Here is a 25,296-nt window from a genome sequence, read left to right on the forward strand (position 1 = left end):
AGTTCTGCGTCAAGGTTATTGTTGTTTGATACTGTGGAACCCAGGTAGGTGAATTTGTCTACCACAGATAGAAGTGTGTTGTTAATGTATACTGTAGGGTTCAGGGTTGCAGGTTGGGCAAGGATAACTGTCTTTTCAAGACTGATCTGCAAACCAAACTCTAGACATGCAGCGGCAAAAGATGAGCAGAGTAGTTGTAGATCTGCCTCTGAGTGGGCAACAAAGGCAGCATCATCAGCATAAAGCAGCTCACGTACCATAACATGGCGTACTTTGGTCTTCGCCCGCAGTCTGGCCAGATTGAACAGTTTTCCTGAGCTGCGGGTGTGTAGAAGGATACCCGAGTCATCAGGGAAGGCACGGCGTAGTAGGGCAGAGAAGAAAATTCTGAAAAGGGTAGGAGCAAGGACACATCCCTGCTTTACTCCACGCCTTATCTGGAACTCTTCAGAGCGAGTGCCTTCAAACTGTACGGTTGCCTTCATGCCCTCATGAAACTCAGTGATCACCTTCAATAACTTTGGAGGGCAGCCAAGTCTTTGTAGAATGAGGAAAAGTCCAGATCGACTAACGTAGTCAAAAGCCTTGGTCAAGTCTACAAACACCAAGAACAGAGGTTTATGCTGTTCAATACACTTTTCATGTAGTTGACGAACACAGAACACCATGTCTGCTATGGAGCGGCCAGCACGAAACCCACACTGGCTTTCAGGGAGGATACGGTCAGCAAGGATTTGTAGACGTGGTAGAATAGTGCGAGCAAATATCTTGCCAGCAAGACTGAGCAGAGATATTCCTCTGAAGTTGTTACAGTCTGCACGGTCCCCCTTGTTCTTATAGATGGTGATGATGTTGGCATCTCTAAGGACATCTGGGAGATATCCACTCTTCCAGCACATCACAACCAGATGATGTAGGACAGAGGCAAGAACATCACCGCCTGCCTTATAAGCCTCAGGGGGGAGACCGTCAACTCCGGGAGACTTGTTATTTTTCAGTGCTTTAATTGCAGATTTGACTTCCTCAATGGTAATCTCTGCATCCAGATCAGACATAGGGGGGAGCTCAGGAACAGCAGCAGTTATTGCCAGTGTGTTGGCTGTGACAGGCTGAGCATAAAGAAGGCTATAGTGCTCTGCCCATCTCGCCAATTGAGATTCCAAATCAGTCAGAAGTTCACCTGATAGGGAACAGAGTGGAGAGGATTTTTTTGGGACTGGGCCCAAAGCTTCTTTCAGACCCTCAATTGGTCCCTTTCAAACAGGGCGCCTTATGGCTAGTTCACACTACAGGATTTTAAGCCCGATTTAAAGGGGGGGTGAAACACTCAGTTTCAGTCAATCTCATGTTAATCTTGAGTACCTATACAGTAGTATTGCATCCTTCATATCTCCAAAAAGTCATTAGTTTTATTATATTTATAAAAGAAAGATAGGCTGTTCCGAACCTTTCCGGAAAAAAACGAGCGGCTGGAGGCGTGCCGTGTGGGCTGTGCTTATGCGCCGATAGCTAACAACACAGACATTAGAAGCAGTTTTACTCACGGTTCCAAGGCACGACTGTTAACCTTTATCGTTGGGACTGCTCCATCCTTAAGCATTAGATGATCTGCAAATCTGGCGTCGAACTGGGCCTTGTTTATAAAACAATCATCGTCGAAATGCAGGGAACAAAGAAAGTCCTGTGACTGCAGCGAGCACAGCGCTTTGATGGTTTCGTTCTCTCGCTCTGGTCTACGGGTGCACGTGCGCCCTTCCGGGAGAAGTGCCCTTAGGACCCATATAAGGAAATTCCGCCCCAGCTGACGTCACAAATGCCCATACTCGAAAAAAACTTTCCGAAACTTGTGACAAACCGGAAGGAGTATTTTTGGCACAGAAATACTCCATCAAACGTACAACTTAATTTTTGAAACTTTGTCCATGTTTAGCATGGGAATCCAACTCTTTAACAGTGTAAAAAACTCAGTATGCACGAAATAGCATTTCACCCCCCCCTTTAACCCTCTGGGGTCTGAGGTGTTTTCTGGGCCTGGAGGTGTTCTGACATGCTCTGACATTTGTGCTTATTTCTGTTACTTGTGACATTTCCATGGCTAAAGTCTGATTACACTGTATTCAGCACAAACTCTGCTACAATAATATATCAGCAGCAAGTGTGTAAAAGTTTGTAGTTTTGAGATAATAATGTTTATGCGTGGTTTGTGAAAATACAAAAAAAAAATTGTCACTGAAATAAGGTCATGAAACCTCTACTGATTATTTCTTCACAAGACTTTTGAAAATTTTCTCACGTAGCCTAGAATATTTGCTCCAAAACTGTGAAAATCACCCTGACTGCTCATTCAGAGAAGACAATATATTGATTTAAAATTTCTAAGACGTGTTTTGTGTGACAAAGCTTTATTCGAAGGGGCGGATCACCTCATTAATATGCAAGCTTTTCACACCTGAGAAAGACAAAGACACTACCTAATGGCCCTATTAGGAGCTATCAGGCCCTGTCATTCTGAGGGCCATTCTGCCAGGGCATTGCATTGAAAGCATGATCACACCTTTCACTCCATTCAAACTTCCTCGAAGTGCTAAGAAGATCGGTCAGAGAGGACACCACCGTTGCGAAATTATAACAAAATCCACGGTAGTATCCTGCCATTCCCAAAAACCTCCTAAGTTCTCTTTTAGTTACGGGAATAGGAAAATCACGAATTGCACTCACTTTGGCCACCACTGGCTTCACGTGCCCCTGACCTACCATTTTTCCCAGGTATGTGATCACTGCCTTTGCAAATTCACACTTTGAAAGATTCAAAGTTAAAGAAGCTTCCGGTTATTTCAACAAATATTCAGTCTCATTTCTCATCGCTGCTCGTTTCAGTGGATTCAGTCGATACGGGTTTTGTTTGATGGGCAAAGAAATACCCACGTCGATATCATGGCACAACACTGTTGTTCTCCCAGGAATATCAGAAAAGAGAGAGGGGTATTTTCGTATTACACGCACCACATCATCTCTTTGGTAGGGTATCAGATGTTCGAGACGAGAATCTATATTACTCAAAACAACTGAGTTTTCCAGACGTACCCCAAAACCTTGAAAGTCACCTGCCACATCATCCTCATGATCCTGCTCAGAACTTACAAGGAAAGGGGCTGCAAGCAATGATGATGATGGAGACCGTGTCACGTCTCGCACATGATAGGCCTTAAGCATATTGATATGACAAACCCGACTCTCACGTCTTCGATCTGGTGTGCTTACAACATAATCCGTCTCGCTCAATTTTTTTTCTATCACATAAGGACCAAAGAATTTCGCTTGAAACAAAGAGTCAGGGATAGGAAGTAGAACGAGAACAGACTCTCCAACACAAAACTTACGCGATAAACTTTTCTGATCGAAGCGCTTCTTCATTTTAGACTGCACGCCAGGCAAATTAGTTTTAGCGAAAGTACACGCCTGGTGTAAGCGTTCACGAAAAGAACTTACATACTCGAGCACTGATACAGGTGAACTAGACTTTCTCAGCAACTGCTCACTCAAGAGCTTTAATGGCCCGCGAACAGTGAGCCCAAACACAAGCTCAACGGGACTAAAACCCTAAGACTCCTGAACAGACTCGCTTATAGCGAACATCAACAACGGCAACCCGTCTGCCCAATCTTTCCCCATCTCCACACAGAAGGCACGGAGCATAGACTTCAACGTCTGGTGGAACCTTTCAAGGGCTCCCTGCGACTCTGGGTGATGTGCACTAGACATTTTATGGGTTACTCCCAACTCAGCAAGCGTCTGTGCAAATACTTTCGAGGTGAAGTCGTTTTTGCATTTTTATTGATGCAAAAATTTAGTGATGGGGTTGTTACGTCTGAGGATGTATACAGTGTTTCATATAGGGGTGAATGTGTGTCTGGGTTTTGTTCTTTGCTTTCCTTGCTCTGTCTCTGTCTTGACAGAACGCTCCAAATATGATACATTCAAATGCACGACGCGCTCCAAATATGATACATTCAAAACCAGAGCTCGCAACAAAATATGAAACATTATAGTAACCATATTATACATATCTACGTTTGAGCAGATAGCCACAAACACAGTAACAGTAAACACGGGTCCAAATATTATAATATTCACCATATATCTAGCAACAGTTCAACTGCAATGTGAAGTTTATGCAACAATAACATAAACTAATAAGTTCGAATTTCTTACTTTACATCTTTCTTGTCTTCAAACCGTGTTCTTCTCCAGTAGGGGTAAAATCTCTGCGTGGCAGGGGGAGCTGCCACTCGACCTGTCACTCAACCCGTCACCGCTAGAGGCAGCTGCCACTCGACCCGTCACCGTTAAATGCGCCTGCCACTCGACCAGTCACGGATATATGTGCCTGCCACTCGACCAGTCACCATTATATGCGCCTGCCACTCGACCAGTCACCGTTATATGCGCCTGCCACTTGACCAGTCACCGTTATATGCGCCTGCCACTCAGCCAGTCACGGATATAACCAGTCTCGGCACCTAAGAGTCGCACCTGCCACAAGATCTCTCACTGTTTTCATCTACCAGACACTCCGATTGATTCACGAGAGCACACATACAGTGCAATCCTGCTCTTATTTACCTTTTTTATTTTATTTTATTTATTTTTTTATGCAGATTTTTTACATACATAATACAAACAGAACAAAAACAAAAATAAACAAACACAAACACCCAGCAATCGCACAATATATAAAAAAGAAAAAGTATACATATACGTGTCCATTCACTGAGCAGATGCCCTGAAACGTCCACAGATTAAGTCAAAGAAGCCTGGACCTGAGGGGAGTGAGGGTCCCAGTAAGGATAAAAAAAATATAAATATATAAAAATGAAAAAAATTGGTCCCAGTTTGTGGGCTCTTCTTCCTGATGTAATCTATGAAAGGGCCCCAGATCTTCTTGAATTTATCTCGAGAGTTAGACATAGAAAACCGTATTTCTTCAAGGTATAAACAGGAAACCATATCATTAAGCCACCACTTGAAACAAGGAGGGGAAGCTGACTTCCACTCCTTTAGGATAACCCGTTTTGCGATGGTCATACCAAACATGAGGGCTTGTTGTAAAGCAGAAGGTAGAGCCAAAGAATCGTTGGAGCAGCCCAATATCGCAAAGAGACAGTCAGGAGCTAGTTGTCTATTATAAACAGCACTGTACAAACTGAAAATGTCAACCCAGAATCTTGTGAGCTTAGAGCAGGACCAGAAAAGATGCCCAAGAGTTCCCTCAGCTGATTTGCATTTATCACAAGTTGGGGAAACAGCAGGAAAAAATTTATTCAGTCTAGTCTTGGAATAGTGCAACCTATGAACTACTTTAAACTGAATAAGCCGAAGTCGAGCATTAATAGAGCATGATTTTATCCTGTTTAAGCCTATCTCCCATACCTCATCAGATATAACTTCGCCAATGTCCTTGATCCACGCCTCTTTAATATGGAGAGATGGGGTTGCCACAACGAAGAGATTAACAAACCGAGAGACCAAATGTTTGGAAGTGGGAGGGGAGGTCATTATATCAAAAAAGTCATGTTGCATAGGGGTTGCATTTAGAAGAGAAGAAGTATGCTTGACAAAATTCCTAATTTGTAGATAACGAAAAAATTGGTTAGTAGAGAGTTTAAATTTAGCCTGGAGTTGGGCAAAAGAAGCAAAGTGATTATCAATGTAGAGATCTCTGATAGTAGTTATACCTTTATTTGACCATTGCATAAAAACAGCATCCATCAAACCAGACTTGAAACAGGGGTTCTGACATATGGGGGCATGAATTGACTTTTCTGGGAGGTTCAGAATTACCTTGATTTGCTTTAAAATTTTTATCGAGTTACTGAGTAAGAAGTTATTCCGTAGCGATTTCATTTTAATATCAGGTTTTGAGAATAGAATGGCTGACAAGGAGGCACCAGTATGTGACACAGCATTACTAAGCTCAATCTCAGGCCATCTAGGGCCAGGACCGCACACCTCCGACCCCCCAGCTGTGGACTGATTCCAGAAAACCCAAGCTCTGGCGTTACAAGCCCAGTAGTAATGCCGAAAGACAGGCAGGCCTAAACCACCCTCCTCCGTGGACTTCTGTAAATGGGCCTTTGAAATACGGGCAGGCTTGGAGGCCCAGATGAAGGGCATGATAATAGAGTCTAACGTCTTGAAAAAGGAAGAAGAGAGGAAGATGGGCACATTCTGAAATAAATAAGTAAATTTTGGGAGCACAACCATTTTAACAATGTTGACACGGCCAATCAATGAGAGGGGGAGAAGTTTCCACTTATCTATCATACACTTAAGCCTGCCAATCAGATCCATATAGTAAAGTTTAAAGAGAAGTTTTGGATTTCTGGGGATGTTAATTAGATAAAGGCATAAAAACAGATTTCTCCCAGTTTATAGTAAATCCAGAGAGTCGTCCAAAGCCATCTATCAGATTAAGAAGGGGTGAAAGGGATGTTTTTACATCTGAAAGGGTCAGAATTATATCATCTGCGTACAGACCGATGGTGCACTCGGATGTGCCGCACCTTATGCCGGAAATTTGGGGGTTGACTCTAATGGCAGTGGCCAACGGCTCAAGAGCTAAAGCAAAGAGCATTGGAGAGAGGCAGCAGTCCTGCCTGGTGCCGCGGTGTAATGGGAACGGTGGAGATCTTTCGTGGTTGGTTAGAACAGATGATTGGGGAGCAGCATAAAGCATTTTTAATAAATTCTTAAATTTCGACCCAAATCCGAATTTGTCAAGTGCAGCGAACATATATTTCCATTCCAACTGATCAAAGGCCTGCTGGGCATGAAGAGAGATCACAGCAGAGTGGGGCAGTTTAGTTGAATACATTAAATTAAGCAAACACCTTGTGTTTGAGAAGGAAAATCTATCGGGAATGAAACCTGATTGATCAGGATGAATTAAAGTGCCAATATATTTTTTTAATCGGTTGGACAGGACTTTAGCTATAATTTTTTGGTTGGAGTTAAGAAGAGATAGGGGACGATACGAAGAGACATTTGTTTCATCTCTGTCCTTTTTTAATAGGACACAGATATGGGCGTCGTAGAGAGTATGGGGGAAAGTACCCTTTTTCACTGAGCAATTGACCATCCGCAGTAGGAGGGGGGCAACAACGTCTATGTGCGTCTTATAAAATTCTATCCCGAACCCATCTAGACCGCATGCTTTGCCACCGGGAAAAGAACTAATAGCGTTTTTGATCTCCTCCAGTGTAAATTCAGATTCCAATTCTAATCTTGCAAACTCAGAAAGAACTGGAATGTCTAAAGTATGAAGAAAATTGGCAATATCAGTATCCGTGGCAATAGATCTGGAAATATATAGCTGGCTATAAAAACTAAAAAATCTGTCGTTAATCTGCTTGTGGTCAGTTAATAGCTGACCGGTGGAGGAGGAAATTTTATGTATTGCCCTATCAGAAATGACGCCCTTCAGTTGCATAGCGAGCAATTTATCAGCCTTCTCACCCAACTCAAAGTGCTTCTGCTTTAGTTTGCGAATATAGTTCCCAACCTGCTCACCCAGAATATGGTTGTATTCGTATTTCACTTTCAAAATAGAGCTAAGAGTATCTTCAGAGCCTGAGTTTTGATATTCCTTCTCCAGTACAGCTAGTTCAGCCTATCAGTGCGATGCCTGATCCTGGCCCTTTTGCGAGAAGACTGGTACGAGATAATGTGCCCTCTTATCACGGCTTTAAACGACTCCCACAAAGTAGAGTCAGAGACAGCGCCATTGTCATTAGTGAGCATAAAATCAACAATTTTGGTTGATATATAGCCACTGAACGTTTCATCTAGATAAAGAGAAGGGTTGAATTTCCAGCTATATTGAGGGGCATAAAGTTTAAAGTCAATCACCAGTGAAATGGGCGCATGGTCGGAAATTAAGATACTGTGGTAAGTTGAGCTTATTACATTTGAAATAAGTCTGGAGTCAACCAGCATGTAATCAATTCTAGTGAAACTGCCATGCACGGGGGAGAAAAAAGAAAATTTCTTTTCTAGGGGGTGCTGGTGCCTCCAAATGTCAATCAAATCTAAAGAATTGGCAAGGTTATTGAGAACAGAGACCGATTTCAATAATGGGGGCACGGATGAGGAGGACCTATCCAATAGCGGATCGAAATAGCAATTAAAGTCGCCGCCGATAATTATGTTGAAATCATTGTATTCTGTGACAAGGTTAAATATTTTACAGAAAAAATCGGGGTTATCGAAATTTGGGGCATAAATGTTAAAGAGGACTAACGGGACTAAGTTAACCGTACCCGTAACAAGTATGAACCTCCCACCTGGATCGGTAGTCTGGGATTTGAATACAAATGGGATGGTTCTGCGTACAAGAATGGCAACCCCCCTCGCCTTGGAGGAAAAGGTGGACTGGTACACCTGTGACACCCACGCAGATCTTAAGCGCCTCTGCTCAGAAGGCTGAATATGGGTCTCCTGTAAAAATACAATATCAGACGACAGGGACTTCAAATGTGAAAATACTTTACCTCTTTTAAGAGCCCTGCCCATACCCCTACAATTCCAAGTGGTAAAAGTGATGTGACTCATCCCTGATCTAAGTGAATACATGACATATATCTATGCGGAGGGACATAGGGTGAAGTTGGACACATGACATACAAAGGGCTGGCAAAACAAAGCATAAAAAAGACAGATAAAGAAAAACAAATAAAAACCCCAAAAGACCCAAACCCGCTAGAAGAACTAAGCGGTAAATCCCACTAGCTAACAAGGAGGCAGCCGGGTAACAGAGCCCGCCAAATTAGACACACACACCCCGTGCACATCTCCAACACATTAACAAGTGGTTGAAATACACCCACAAATAGTACACAATAAGCGATATTCAGAACACACGCTTGGTGAGATGTAAATAACAAGAGGAAGGGTATAAACGGTGCAGCATAGAACATCAAACTTGAGAAAATAAGGAGAAAATACCACAGGAAAGTGTGTGTATATAAGAAAAGATAAGCGCATAAATTAATAAACATAGCTGGGAGTGTCAATCAGTAAAATCGAAGGTAAAAAAAATACAAATAAAATTATAGTAACCATTTAAAAATATATATCATAATAAAATAAAGAAAATAAAAAGATGAATGAAATTGTCCCAGACTCCCAGATATAGATTTGTGTACCCGAAAAGGACACTGTGTGAAACGCTATTTAAATACATGACGCTACTATGCTGCATCAACGACCAACTGAAAGTGAAAGTTAGACCTAAACCTTTATCACTACGTGGAATAGGAAAATATCCAAAGCGAGAAAAATATATATATGTGCATATAACCTATGTATAACGATAGATATACATATATAAATACACAATAATAATAACCTATGATATATAGGATTTAAGAGTCATTCGCTGGGCCTAAAGAGTTGGCAAACCGTTCAGCATCAGCTGGAGACGCAAACATCTTCGTTGTGTTATTGTAGTCGACGTGGAGCTTGGCTGGAAAACGCAGGGAACATTTAGCACCAGGCTTGCCGCTGTGCCGAGACCTCCGCCGTGTAATCAGGAAAAATAGAGACTCTCTCACCGTGATAGTACAGGGGTGCTTGTTGACGGCTGAGTCGCAGTATGTCGAGCACGTCCCGATCGTTGTGGACCTTGGCGATGATAATCCGGGGTCGCTCGTTAGGTTGAGGCTTCGGTCTCAGGCTACGGTGGGCGCGGTCTATTTTTACAGGTCTGCTAAAGTTATCCTGGCCGAGTAACTCTGGAATCAGCTTAGAAACAAAGTCAGTAGGGCTGCCTTTCTCTTCCCCTTCTTTAATGCCCACAATCCTGACATTGAGTCTGCGGGAGCGGCCCTCCAGGTCGTTCACTTTCGCCCTGAGGAGACCGTTAGCCACTTGTAGCTCGCTACACGTATTTTCCAGAGCTGTTATGCGGCTGTCACTGGCTGGCAAGGCTTCGTCGAAATCATCAAAGCGGCGCTCGGTTTCCTGGGTTTTTTTCTGAAGCGATGATAGCGTTACTTCAATTGCGTCGAGGCGACCCTCCAGAGATTTCTTTAGGGCATCCATGAGAGAGGTGATTTATCGTCTTTCTTAGGCATATTGGCATAAAACCACTCCCGACAGGTTACAGCACAGTTTTAAGGGCAAATCAGCGTAAAATAGAGTTTAAGTGCAATAATGTGAAAGTAAAATTAAGGAGATGTCACGGAGCACTCCGAAGACACGTCTACTCCATTACTGCGCACGAGCGCCCCCCCCCCTCCCCTCCCCTCCCCCCCCCCCCTCTTATTTACCTTTTTGTCATATCTTATATTTTATTCGCTCTTTTTGCTTGAATTAGAGCGCGTTTCGTGGCTCTTACTATAAGCGTCGCTCCGGCCACTATTGCGTCGCCCCTGCCACAAGATCTCTCACTGTTTTCATCTACCAGACACTCCAATTGATTCAGGAGAGCACAAAGACATATTATCTTATATTTTATTCGCTCATTTTGACCGTAATGGAGCGCGTTTCATGGCTCTTACTATAAGCGTCGCTCCGGCCACTATAGTGTAGCGACAATGCCTGACATGCGGTCACATGCTGTTCCAATTAGTAATTCCTTGTCTCCAAACACGTCCTTCGTTGTCTTTTTAGACAACGGGTCTGTCCACGGCGTCGCCAAGTCTACCTGGACATGTCAAAATTGCAATCTGGTTAATAATTTCCCCCGAGGGACATTTGAGCCATAAAGAGGACCCTGTTTTTAAGAACCCCTTTGTAAAAACCCCCTAGTTCAGCATGGACTTCCTGTGATTTTACAGCCTCGTGACATTCCACACACACACACAGATTCGTGGACTTTCAACCAGAAACCCACCACGAGATGCAACTGAAGCACATTTCCATATATGGACTTCCACATTCATTACAAATTTATAATAGAGGTGTGACTTGCTAGAGTAAAATCTTTAATTCTGAAGGTTCATGAAAGAAGTTCCTCAATAGTGTCTTGTGGTAACCCTACCTCAGAACATAAAACTTTACGACTGAGGAAAGCAGAACATTCCAAGCGAGCCACGTCCAGATTTTCCATTGACTTACCCACATAGGACATTACCAAAATGTTGATATGTATTACTATGTTTCTCAAGTGTCTTCACATGCCATAACGGAAACACTGACAATTTCATTGTGTGTTTAATCAAACTTTATTTGTGTGTAATTATGCATATAGATGTAACATCATGTTTCCCCGACCTTTCTCTGTCATAATTAGTATCTGTCTGACCGTCCTGTTTTGATTCAACCCGTCACACATAGTAAATTACAGTAAGATGTATTGTTCCGGGTGTACAATCTTAAGAAGAAATATGAATTCTTTCTCTCATAAGACATATGGTGAAAGTAGGTGTTTTCTTCTTCACACAAAGAGAATTTTCCCGCTTCAGAAAAGACAATTTGATTCGCTGTCGTTCCAAGAGAAGGCGTAAACAGATGTTTGTTAAAAGGCAGAAACCCCCTCATCACACTCTCTTCCTTCTTCGCTCACCTCTTCTCTCATCGATCCCGCTGACCTCCTCCTCCTCTTCTCCACAGCTCCAAGAAACATCTGAAAGGCTCCGGCCTTCTCCTCGGACGAACACATGTTCGAGTCGTAGCTGCCGTTCTTTGCAACTAAGTTATATCTTGCCTCTTCCTTCACGGAAGATGAAGACGAACTTTCTCGGTAACGTTACATTTCAGTGAGCCTTTTCAAGCTTCCCGCGACACCGGAAGACGCAGTCGAAACAGGACCTCGTCCGCGCTTTCAGCATCAACCAAACAGAGAACAGACTTGCAAGTATATTTATCTGATAAAAGCGGCTTTTCTGGGGTCCGGCTTTTAGGTTTCTGTATGTAACAATTACTAGCTTTTCCTCTTCTCTTTTCTTTCTTTCTTTCTTTCATTTCATTCTGATCACTTATGTTATTGTTTGGTTATATGTTGTTTGTTTATTGTTTGCATTTTTACGTACGTTTATATTCGTAGCTCCTATAATCATAGTTTTGCATTTATTAAAATTCATAAATACTTTTCACTGCCTCTGTGTTTGAAGAATCCACCTTATAAGTCAATGAAACTTTAAAAGATCTAAGCTACAAGCTCGATATTAGACTACATTCAGTAGTTTTAATTTATTAACTCAGAAAGTTGGGTGTCCGTGGCCAGGACATGAAACTCTCTAGAAGTTTGTGAATACCTCTTTTTGGCTGTAATGATTTTACATTTGTTTCGCTGGACGAATCAAATGTTGGTCAGATAGTTATAGAACAAGGTAATCTCGATAATTGATAAAATAAATGTACATGCGACTTATGAATTATGACCATGAGTCATAAATATTAATATTCCCAAGATTCCCCATATTCTTGAGCTAATTCATATTTACCCAGAGTCGTAAACGCTACAATAGCATCGCACCTGCCACAAGATCTCTCACTGTTTACATCTACTACACTCCGATTGATTCACGAGAGCAAACAGACAGTGCAATCCTGCTCTTATTTACCTTTTTGTCATATTATCTTAGGCTATATGTTATTAGCTCTTTTTGCTTGAATTGGAGCTCGTTTCGTGGCTCTTACTAGAAGCGTTGCTCCGGCCACTATAGCATCGCACCTGCCACAAGATCTCTCACTGTTTACATCTACCAGACACTCCGATTGATGTACATGTGCAAACAGACATTAAAACACTGCTCTTATTTGCCATCTTATTACATTTTATTCGCTCTTTTTGTCCATAATTGAGCGCGCTTGTTGCGTCGCGCCAGCCTCAGCCTCAAGATCTCCCACTGTTTTACTGGCTGATACTCCGATTGACATGCTGAAGCGAAAAGCAGATGAAGAGTCTTCTTCACTACATCGATTTGTTTGTTTTATAGGCTATTTTATTTCATTTTATTTACAGAATTGCAGAATATCAATATTTAAGGATGAGGTCTTTGAATTTGCATGAGTCTGCACATTCACGCAAAGAACAAATTTAAATTTTAATAATTAAAAAAATATAAATTAGTGCATGGGGTTTTACCAATCGGTGACTCTACCAGTGGCCGTTAAAAAATAAACAACTGTACGGCAAATCCAACACAAATGGACTCATATACTGAATTTAGATTGTGAAATTGACAGCATTTTAATGATTAATCTAAAATATTAAAATAAAAGAGAGGACACGGCAATATTTTGGACTTACAATTGTTATTTTGACAGTTTTTCACACAAACATCTAATGCGAAAGATGGGAGATAGGACATTAGCCTACTTGGTTGACACAATCGTAATTTCTACATCAGAATATCGATCACAAGTAGCTCTCGATCGATCTCGTGAATCAAGAGTGTCTAGTAGATGTAAACAGTGAGAGATCTTGTGGCAGGTGCGACGCTATAGTGGCCGGAGCAACACTTATAGTAAGAGCCACGAAACGCGCTCCAATTCAAGTGTCCATGTTTTCTCAGCTGTCGGCGCAAAAGTTTTGGAATGCTGAACGAATTCGTGTCGCAGATAGATGTGAATAGTTTTGATGCAAACTATTCGCTTTTTCGTTATGCGTCCGATGGGAAAGGGCCTTAAAGCAGTCATTTTTCCACACCACTGCAATGCAATAAGTTATAGTGCTGGCTAAGCAAGTGGTTATGAAATAACAGAATACTGATTTAATGACGACTCCGCAGCGTCCTCCATCGGCCCGGTAGGCGGTCAAAACATGACTGTACATTCAATAATGATTACTAAGTGATATGCTAATGATTTACAAATAGGCTATGTTTTAAATTATCTGTTAAAAAAGTAAATCATAAATTATATAAAATCAGGGCCCGTATTCATAAAGAATCTTAATGCAAAGAGTAGCTCCTAGTGACAAAATTCTAAGAAAATTCTTAGAAATGTGGGCGTTTACTCTTAAATTTAAAGAAAAAATCCTAGTAAAGAAAAAAGTAATTCAGAAAGCATCTTAACCCTTAAAAGAGGTCTTAAGGTCAAAATTGTTAGGAGCACGGACGAGGACTTTTAAGAGGCTTAAGAGTTTCTTTAGCAGAGGAGAAAATGGCAGAAAGACGAAGAAGGAGAAGAAATGTGTTGCAGACAATGGATGACAGTGAGTTAATAAGACGCTTTAAATTAGATCATGCAGGGATCATGTTTGTGACAGATCTTTTTAGAGACACGCTAATATCTCCAACACAGCGCAGAAATGCCATAGCGCCCGAAATGAAAGTAATCACTACATTACGATATTTGGCAACTGGGAAAATTCCATGTTTGATACATTAAAACCAACATTCAAACCACCATTTAAATAGACATGCCAACAATCAGTGTAATTAGAAAGAGTGGAACAATTTTTATCATTCTAAGCCAAGCAAATACCTTATAGGAAATCAACAGCATGGTTAATAAAATAAGGATTTATATATATAATGTGTGTGTGTGAGAACGGTCAAATAGGAAAAATTACGCATGTAATTTCAAAGTGAAGGCTTAGAATAGACCCTATACTTAAAATCACTTTTTTCCCCTTCTTGGACAACCAACCAATCACAGTCTTCAAAAGATTGTGTCATACATAGCAACGGGGTCAACCCCGCCTTCTTACTAAGATAAAAGTTTTTGTCTTTTCCTTACTCAGAGTTGCTCTCAGATCGGTCCCGAATCGCTCTTAAGCTAAGACTCCTACGTAAAAGTTTTTAAGCTAAATTAAGAGTTTTCTGAGAGGATTCTTAGAATCTTTATGAATACGGGCCCTGATCATTAGTAGATGGTTAAGTTACTAGGCCTAATTTATATATTATTAATCACTTGATATTTATGTCAAACTTGTTTTAGCACCATTATCTCAATCAATGGTTAATAATGAAAAAACAATGATCAAACCAATGGTAAATCATCAGTATATAGTTTATTGATGCATCGTGAAGTTGTAAGCAGGTCTGTGTTCAAAAGCACAAACATGCAAGTGTTAAAGCAATGTTTTAAAGAAGAGTCATTTATTAGTTTAAGCAAATAAACATTTACAGTCAGGGGATTGCAGTGGGTTGTGTTAAGTCCTTTCACTCTTCAGCGCAGACTTGTGTTAATGAGTGATAATGTGAACCAGTTTTACATTCCACTGAAGTTCACAACAGGTTCACAGCAATTAAAGAGTCCATGTGTATCAGAGAAAACAGCTGTCTGTACCCTCACCAGTCAGCACTTACACTGCAGTAAATGCGTGAATAAATCATTATACAGAGCTGCATCCCCTAATCTAAAGCCTAAACTATTCATCACACATAAACATGTTTCATATAATTTATAAATCTTACTGTTACAAATTAAGTGTGTAACGCGATCTCATGAGCGTATCAGTACATAAAGTGTCGGTCTGGGATACTTACAAACGTTAACTTTACTTTCTTTTACTTCTCCCCAGCATGAATTTTCATGTGGACTTTAAGGTTCCCAAGTTGATTAAAAGTATTTCCACACTGTTGGCATGTCAAAGGATTCTTTTCCTTGTGAGTGATCATGTGTTTCGTAAGGTTTCCTTTCTTGGTGAAACTTGTTCCACACTGTTGGCAGGTGTAAGGCTCCTCTTCCTTATGACCCATCAAATGGTAAGTTAGGTTTAGTTTTTGCCTGAAACTCACTCCACACAGTTGGCAGATGTAAGGGCCCTCTTCAGTGTGAACTCTCATGTGTATTTCAAGGTTTCCTTTGTGCTTGAAAGTCTTTCCACACTGAGAGCAAGTGAAAGGCTTCTCTCCACTGTGAATTCTCATGTGTTTTTTAAGGTGTCCTTGTTGATTGAAAATTACTCCACACTCTTGGCAGGGGTAAAGCTTCCTCCTTCTAGTGTGAATTCTCATGTGGGTTTTAAGGTTTCCTTTTTGCCTGAAAGTCTTTCCACACTGAGAGCAGGTGAAAGGCTTTTCTCCAGTGTGAACTCTCATGTGGTTTTTAAGGTTTTCTTTTTGCCTGAAAGTCTTTCCACACACTTGGCAGATGTAAGGGCCCTCTCCAGTGTGAATTCTCATGTGTGTTTTAAGGTTTCCTTTTTGCTTAAAAATCTTTCCACACTCTTGGCAGGGGTAAAGCTTCCTTCCATTGTGAACTTTCATGTGAACTTCAAGTTGTCCTTGCTTTTCGAAACTTAGTCCACACAGGTGGCAGGTGAAATTACCTATAGTCCCTGTCTTTGGTGTATTTTGAACTGTTTTTGGTGAGGAAGTTGTTTCAGCCTGTGAGCAATTCAAAGATTTTTCTTCAGTCATGAAATCATGATGTGTCTTGTACTGATCTTTCTCTTTAATTTCATTCAGATCTTGACTCTCCTTTCTCAACGGCATCAGGTCTAAGGCGAAAAAAGACAGAAAAGTTAATCCCAGTTTAATGCCACAAAGCACAAACATTTAGACTCAAACTAATAACATGTATGTTAGATCCTATACACCAAAGGTGCCAAACTCAGTTCTTGAAAGGTTTCCAGGATGCATTTGCACCACCAATATGAACTCAGAAATTATATATGGCTTCACAAAAGTCCTGCCTCTCTGGTTGTTCTGTGGTATTTTTATTTTTGACGGGGTGGCAGACTTTTATCATGACAGAACTGAGAATGCAAGAGCCTGAGCACACGCCACTACCGTCCATCTTCTTTAGTTTACAATCTGTTTAACAGTCTAAATACGTTATAATGCACATGTGGTTGATGACTTGGTGGAACAGCAGAAACGAGAATGGAGTTCACTGGAAAATCTGCATTTACGTGCATTTTAAGAGAATGGTGTGGGCGCACGTGTGAGGGTTTACTCTCAGTAATTTTTATTGCCACTAAGAGAGCATTGACACTCCTTGGTAACACCTGCAATGCTAGACAGACATTTTCTATCCATATGAAAAGGAGGGACAAAGGAAAGTGGCAACATAAAGGTAAAATAATGTGTAAGGGTCAAACAGGTAAATTTAGTGGAATTGGAAACACTTTATTAGCAAGGTAACTTAATAATAATAATATGTTTATTTTCTATAGCGCCTTTCAAGAACCCAAGGTCGCTTCACAATGCAATACAAATAACAAACAAACAGCAAACAAAAAGATACAAAGGCCATCTGCTTATAACAGACAACAATTGACATGAATCAAAGAAAAACATATTGTACTATTTATCAAAGCATACAATTACGACAAAGTAAGTAGCAGATAGGGCTAAGAAAGTGAAGAACAGAGAAAACAGTGGCGAGGATACTTATTTATTGGGCAAGCTTGAAGATATGAGTTTTAAGTTGTTTTTTGAAAGACCAGATGTTGTTGGCCGCACGAAGATTCGGGGGTAGCTTATTCCAAAGCTTTGGGCCAACAACACTAAAAGCCCTACCGCCCACCGTAGAGAATCTGACCCGGGGTACCACGAGTAGATTTTCAGTGCTGGACCTAAGGACCCGAGTTGGAACATATGGCTGTACCAAATCAACAAGGTATTTGGGTGCCGGGCCATGTAAGGCTTTATACACTAGGACCAACAGTTTGAATTGGATGCGGTTTATGACAGGAAGCCAGTGCAGTTGGTGAAGAATAGGAGTGATATGGGCCGATTTTTTGTTATATGTGAGGGCTCGTGCAGCAGAGTTTTGTACCAATTGAAGGCGGTGTATTGCTTTGGTGGGTAGTCCGCTGTATAATGAATTACAGAAGTCAAATCTGGAAGTGATGAAAGCGTGAATGACAGTTTCTGCATCTATAAAGGTAAGAGAGGGGCGAATACGAACAATATTCCGCAGGTGAAAGAAGCATGATTTGACAGTCTGACTAATGTGTGAATGAAAGCAGAGCGTGGGGTCGAACAAAACTCCCAGATTCCGAACAGTTTTTGAAGGCCTAATCTCAATACCATCTATATCGATAAAAATGTCATGTCTGGGTGAGCTCTGTGTGTACACTGTTAGAAAAATCTGTAGAAATTACAGTATTACTGGCAGCTACTTGCCAGTAACTTACTGTAGATTTAAATTGATGTTATTTACTGGCAACAATTTGTTCAAAATTAAATGAACATTAAACATTAACAAGTCTTTATCTTTACAGAATAAAACTAAAATAACATCCTCACGCAAAGCATTCTGGGAACCAAAATCTGAAGGAAAAAAACAGAAAAAGGTTGATGAAGATTTCTGGTTCCCAGAATGCTTTGCATTAGATTGTTATTTTATCATTTTATTCTTTAAAGACAAAGACTTGTTAATGTTTAATGTTGATTTAACTTTAAACAAACTGTTGCCAGTAAATAACATAAATTTAAATCTACAGTAAGTTACTGGCAAACAGCTGCAAAACTACAGCAAATTTTTACAGTGTAGGGTTAATCAACAGGATTTCGGTTTTACCAGCATTAAGCTGTAGAAAGTTAGAGGACATCCATGTTTTAAGTTCGTGGAGGCAGGAAATAACTGACGAGGGTGGAAATGATGAGTTGGGATTGATTGTGAAGTAAATTTGAATGTCATCAGCATAGCTATGAAAATTGAGGCCATGCTGTCTGATGATCTGGCCTAACGGTAGCAAGTAGATTAGAAATAGAAGCGGGCCAAGTACAGAGCCTTGGGGCACACCGTGAGAAACAGACACAGAGCGTGAGCGATTCTTACCTATCTTAACAAATTGTTGTCTATCACATAGATACGAGGTCAACCACTGAAGTGCCGCATAAGCTTATTTTCCATCAACCGCTTAAACAAACACTGTGTATGCTGCGCGAAACACGTGCGCACTCTAGTCTAATGTAAACAATCCTCACAAGGAGAAGAAGCATGGCGGAAGGAGGAACGCTGCAGACGATTTATCCATAGACAGTAAAATAAAGGATTTATCCCCCTTCTAAAAGCAGGGCTGCCAACTCTGCGCATTCAGCGTGAGACTCACGAAATTTACACATTTCACACACTCTCGCGCCACACAATTTCTCAGGCAGAGAAAAATCACAGAGCAAAGAGGACACTGACACCCGATAGACTAGACAGAGCAGGTTACTTTTGATATGAAAAAAATTCTCAGCTATCAGGTTCTGTCCATTTTATTATGAAATTCAGACAATAAATACCGTTTTGGCACTTGTAAATGTGACGTGACCGATCGCTGTAGCGCCTCAGTTCAAGCAAACCGATCATCTGTTACTTTCTATTTAAAGATACAGTACAACTTACCGAAAGGTATTTATGCCTCATAAATAATATCGATCAATCAGTGTTTTTCAGCCACGGAAAGAGGTCAATAAAACTGCAGATGAACAATTATGTCACAGAACGTTACATTTACCTCAGGAAAGCCATTTAATGAAAAAAAAAATAGCTATAGAGAGGAGTATTTTGCTAAATACGTGCACTATATTACATTTGTATTATATTTTTACTTGTGTCATAATTGTGTGATAATGAAAACCAAATTATATTTAATTTAATTTGTTAATTTTTAACCTTTAATAATACCAGCTGACAGGGCTCTCTGTATGTTTACAACATTATGTGAGATATAGCCTAATTTTTCTTGAGAAAAATTAACATGTAGGCTTATCTACTGTAGCCTACCTAATATTTATCCAATATTGAAGTCAATATTGAATCAAGATTGAAATCAAATCCCAAGAATTGAATTGAAATCGTGAAAATTGTGTAAAATCCTTAGTTACCAAATGTTTTGACAATCACAATTACACCTATTGTGATGCAAGCAGGGTCCGAAATTAACTTTTTGGCTCACCTGCCACGGGGACTGGTAGATGAAAAAATCCACCAGCCAAGCATATTTCTTACCGGCCAAAGAATAAACAGCCTTTTTTTTTGGTCACACATACATTCATTCAAGTAGCCTACTTTTAATTGAGATTATAAGGTAGGCAAATTATGTTGAATACAAACGTAAAAAATTGTCCAGAGCAAAATTTGAAATGTATAATTAAAAAAAAACTATATATATTGATCAAAATATATGAAATATTACTATCATTGGGGTAAATTTTTTTTTTTTTTTTTTTTGTCAGTTGTTTCCTGACTCATGAAGGGAAGGCAGAACGTCCTCGGTTAAGTTACTTACGTAACCTCGGTTCCCTGAGAGATAAGGGAACGAGTATTGCGTTGCAAACGCTATGAGAAAACTAATTTTATCGAGAAAAGAACGGCCAATATGTAAAGCAGAAGCTGCCTGGCCAGCGGCGGAGTATGCACGATCCGCGAGTGCTGAAGACGCTCTGCACGGCTTATTTGGGGCGACCGCTTCTTCCAGTGGCGGGAGCTTCACATATCCTTTTTCCTCAGCGCCGTCAACAGATAGAGTGTTAACTGTACGTACACACGGTCGCCGACTTGAGCTGCAAAGAAGCTCTGTCAAAAAGTACAGGAAAGCTTGACGCTTGTCCGCTCTGAATAGTGAGTGAGTGTGCGCGCGCGCGCGGCCGGGGCTCGCTCACTCACTCGCGCTCTCTCTCGCTCTCTTTCTCTCCCTGCTCGGAGGCAGAAGAGCACGTGCGCGCTGACAATTTTATTTGGTATGAACATTCACCCGCCAGTGTGGCGGATAGCCTTTTGAGATATACTCGCCAAACGGAAAATCTACCCGCATTTGGCGCTTGGCGGGTGTTAATTTCGGACCCTGGATGCAAGTTGTTGTTTTTTCTACATCCCCTCCCAATCCATCCGTTTCTCTTGAGCAATTAAAATATCGTGATAATACCGTATACCGTGATAAAAGCTCAATCAATTAATCGCAGCATGAAAATTTGATACCGGCACATGCCTACTAGGGGGTCTATAAATCAGTAGAATCAAAAGCGGAGCGGGGCCAGCAAGTTGAAGTGAAATACATTCAAAACTTGGAACATCAAGAATGTCATATTTAGTCACTTTGTAATTGTTCTTAAAGATAACTGCCAGACCACCACCTCTACCACTAAGTCGAGGTTTTGTCAGATAACTATATCCAGCAGGGGTTAAAAGGTTCAGCTCAACAAAATCGCCAGGTGTTTGCCAGGTTTCAGTCAGAAAGAGTAAATCCAGGTCTCTCTCAGTTGTAACTTCATTCAGTAGTGTACCCTTGCCAGTCAGGGAACGAGTGTTCAAAAGTGCGCAGTTGTGTCGGTGAGGAACATGCGACGAGTAGGTCACATCTTTAGTTAGGGGTATGAGAGTCCTGACGCGGTGGAGAGTCACATCGTTGCTATGGTGACGCTCCGATCTCGGCGACAGGATCACAGGTATTGAGAGACAGGAGTCGTAGTTATAAAGCCATCTACGTTTAGCAGACCGATGGATATAACGTGTACAACGTGCAATTCCAAGAGTAGTACACAAATCAAACGTGGAGGATTCCAGACGGAGTAGACGATTTAGGTTATGCAGTTGCAATGAAGTATAATTTAAATCCATACCGTGAATGAGAAGCCTTCTGTCGTTTCTTAGCCCTTCTGTCGTTTCTTAGGCAGGGTTTTTGCATAGACAGTATATAAACTGGACACAGCGACCCCATTGGATTCAACAGAGACAAGTGAAGTCAATTAGAAGCACTCACTTCCTGATGGTCGAGCGTACTGCGCAGACTCAAACTGAGCTTGACGACTTAGATGTGACGTGAGCAACCTGTCTGTCTTCTAGTAGCTGTGCCGAGAGAAATCTGAATCATTCCCTTCCGAAACTTGCAGAGACGGAGAGTGTGAGTATGAGGTGTCCATGAGCTAGGAGCAGGAGCAACTTTTGCTAAGTATTCTGATTAATTATTTTGTAATTTTGCCTCCACATCCCCCCGATTGCCCGCAAGCTTCTCCTCCTGTCCATACGGTAATTTCTCTACTGTGCGACAGAGAGTCGCGTGTTATGATGCAATCGTTAGCCTATTTTTATAAAAACTGCTTCTACAGGGCCATAACGTAAGATACAAGGTAATGGAGCCTTTTATACATTTTCATGTTTCTTTAGAAATAAATAATGGACAAATGGAGTCTTTAAACACCTCAGATGTAAAGTTATTCGCTGTCAAAGTGACGCCAAAATGAATGAGAGTCAATGGGATGCTAACAGCAGGTGGGGGTCTGCTAATCAATGGCGGCGCCCGGGGAAACTTCAAGAAAATATGAAACCCTGCCCCCCTGGGTTTTTGAGCTGTGCCATCTTCTTCCCCTCTAGTCGTAAATCATGCGTTATCTGTGGTCTCAGCTCTAGCAGAGAGTATAGTCTAGACATGATTCCTATCATATGAATATGATACATTTTACACTGATTTCAATCAAGCCACTTTCTGAAATATGAACAGCTACACACAAAAGTCCCAAGCAAGGCATATCTTAAATGAACCATTCAATAGTTACAACAATTGCATGACTTTTATGTGATATTCTTGCGTCATTCGAGGATTTTTTGGCCAGAGGCTAAAGACTACAGCCAGTTGTAGGGGCTGTCCCGCATGGGCGGGATCTCACTCACAGAATGTACAAACAGTGTACAGTGGAAGCTAAGCTATCGGGTTCTTATTCTGTGGAGAAAGACATGTTCGGCCGTCGAGATCGTCCAAAATGTCCGGAATTCAGATTTTGCGTTCTGTGGTCGCCATTGTTTACATGCACTTTTGTTTCAATCTAACTGAATTCATTCCGATTGGTGAATCTGAATGTAGTGTTTACATGAACGCTAAACAAGTGATCGGTTGATGTGCGTTTTACCATTGCTAAGAAGATACCCGCTCCTCCGTGAGAGATACAAGACCGGTGTGTCTCACAGGTGTCGCTCATCAGTAATCACGCCACCGGCCTCGCGCCGTTCTCCCGCGGCCCTAGTCTCGTCCTGCTCGCCACAGTAAACATGATGAATGGCGACTGTAGAACGCAAAAGCCGAATCCTGGACATTTTGTGCGATCTCAAAAACCCGGGCAGACTCACAGAGACTAGTAACTTAGCTTTGTTGTTTACAACTGCTCTCTAACCGGTAGGCGTGGCTTGGGATGTGGCCTCCTAGGGCAGCGAAGCAAGTGCATTCAGGGAGTTGTTGTCTTTTATCCACATGAGCCAAAAATAAATTAACCCTAACCCTTTTCTCATTCTAGAAGGCTCCAAGTTAAAAAATAATTTCACATTTCTACTACATAAATTACCCAATTTAAATACACATTCATCTTTCCAGCGGTGAAGTATCCCTTTAAGGCGAGACATGGCAGGCAAAAACATCGGGTTTTTTTCACTGGTCAATTTTGAGATTTTGGGATATGTCTTCAATAACATGTCTTCTTTCACTCTTCCAGGTGAAAAAAGTCCGAAATACACATTTAGGTCTTTATTTTACTACACTTTGTCTGTTTGCGTCTGTAGATTTCTCATAAATTCAACAAAAGTTGTGTTCTAAATCTACATGCTGCTCTGCGATCGCTGTCTGCACCCTGTCATCACATGCACCGTTAGAAAGCTCTCTTAGAAAGGTTTTTTTTTTCCAAAGCAGAGAAAAATGCAGTGCTCAAACAGAAACGGTCAACTTTGTAAATAGTTTTGGAAATCTGAAGATTTCATGCTGAATATAATTGTTCATGCTTCTAATATAATTTTATGAATATGAATTTATGCATAATATGAACAATGATATTGAGTACTTTCTGTAATAAATAGTTAATAAACTTGTTTGACTGGTTTATTCTAAACCCACTCAACAAACACAGCGCTGTGCCACTTCGCCCTGCCACCACAAGTACTCCAGTGGGAAACACTGGCACAATATAGGATTTGGATCTCAGATCTCGTCTGACCAATACCCGATCCAGCAAAAAAAATTATACTAAGTATCACCACTCCCACATTTTACTGTGACATTTTAACAGGGATCAGATGACTGAGTTTGAGAAACTAACCTGTTTGTTCCTCAGCTTCTTCTTGTTTAACTCTGGATGTTTCTTCAGTCTTCATGTCTTCACTCTCCTCTTTAATAAACTCAATATTTGTGTGTTCCTCAGTTTCTTCTTGTTTCAAACTAAATGTTTCTTCTTGTTTCACACTAAATGTTTCTTCAATCCGCATGTGTTCACTCTCCTCTTTAATAAACTCAATATTTGTGTGTTCCTCAGTTTCTTCTTGTTTCAAACTAAATGTTTCTTCTTGTTTCACACTAAATGTTTCTTCAATCCGCATGTGTTCACTCTCCTCTTTAATAAACTCAATCTTTGTGTGTTCCTCAGTATCTTCTTGTTTCACACTAAATGTTTCTTCAATCTTCATGTCTTCACTCTCCTCTTTAATAAACTCCATCTTTATAATAGTGTAGTGTGGATCTCAGTTTTTCACCAGGAATTTTTCTGTGTTTTGTTTGTTTTTTTCCTGTTTAAAATGAGAATAATTAACAGTAAGAATAATACATGCAAACTAAATCTCTGTGTGCGTCTCAATCTGCTCTAGTTCAGTAGTTCAGTACAACTAGTAAGGGAGTCAGTCAGATTTAATGTACTTAAAATCACCTGATTACACAAAAAAATCTCTCTCGAAATCAGCGCTACAAATTATAAAGACAATTAATATATTAGGCAGAAATATAACGCTTCGAATCACTGAATCATTGATTCACTCACTGAGACCGAATTGAAACGCACCTTTTGTTATTCACGAGTTTTCATTGTTACTTTACTCACACGGCGTTAATAAATGTTAGATAAAGCAATGCATTGTTAAACTTAATAATGCCTGAATCAGTAGGCGTCGCTTGAAGACGATTAAACGGTTTCTATCGTGTTAAACACCTTAAAACACAAACCTTTCTTCAGCCGAATCACAACAAATGCGGTAGAGGGGCGCCGCCTTATGACGTCACACTCGGATACCAAATTAAAAGTCCTGTTCACACGCTACAGGTTACAATCACATGTAGAAAAAATATATATAAAAGATGACACAACTCAGAACTGAATGTATTGTTGAAATACATGTAATAAATGTCACGCAATAATGTTACATTATAAATTAATACAGTGAGGTTATGTATTACAATATATATATATATATATATATATATATATATATATATATATATATATATATATATATATATATATACTCAATAAAAAATAGATATTTAAATAAAGTTTTAACTTTTACTTTACTCTTTTACTAACTCTTTGAAAATTCCAAAAAACAAACGGTCTCAAAACATTTCAAATAAATTATTTGCTAAAATAATGACAAAACTGAGAAATCAGAAACATAATAACAGCAAGGGTTCAACAATGACAATTATTATGAAAA

General features: G+C 40.5%; 1 protein-coding gene across 3 annotated transcripts in view; it reads right to left on the reverse strand.

The window, feature by feature from the left end:
• LOC308689448 (uncharacterized protein) overlaps positions 1-24,890 on the reverse strand; it is a 50,891-nt gene extending 26,001 nt beyond the window's left edge. The window contains exons 1-3 of one of the 3 annotated variants that reach the window (XM_081363159.1): positions 24,809-24,873; positions 23,916-24,378; positions 15,441-16,396 (exon numbers count right to left, since the gene is read on the reverse strand). In XM_081363159.1, coding sequence (XP_081219285.1) covers positions 15,462-16,396; positions 23,916-24,309 — 1,329 coding nt within the window. In that variant the 5' untranslated portion in view covers positions 24,310-24,378; positions 24,809-24,873 and the 3' untranslated portion in view covers positions 15,441-15,461. The other 2 variants (XM_081363157.1, XM_081363158.1) reach the window with 2 other exon arrangements.
• Positions 24,891-25,296: the final 406 nt, after the last annotated feature.

This window comes from Scardinius erythrophthalmus (genome assembly GCF_964197995.2).
Source record: "Scardinius erythrophthalmus genome assembly, chromosome: 4".
NCBI classification, from domain to species: Eukaryota; Metazoa; Chordata; class Actinopteri; order Cypriniformes; family Leuciscidae; genus Scardinius; species Scardinius erythrophthalmus.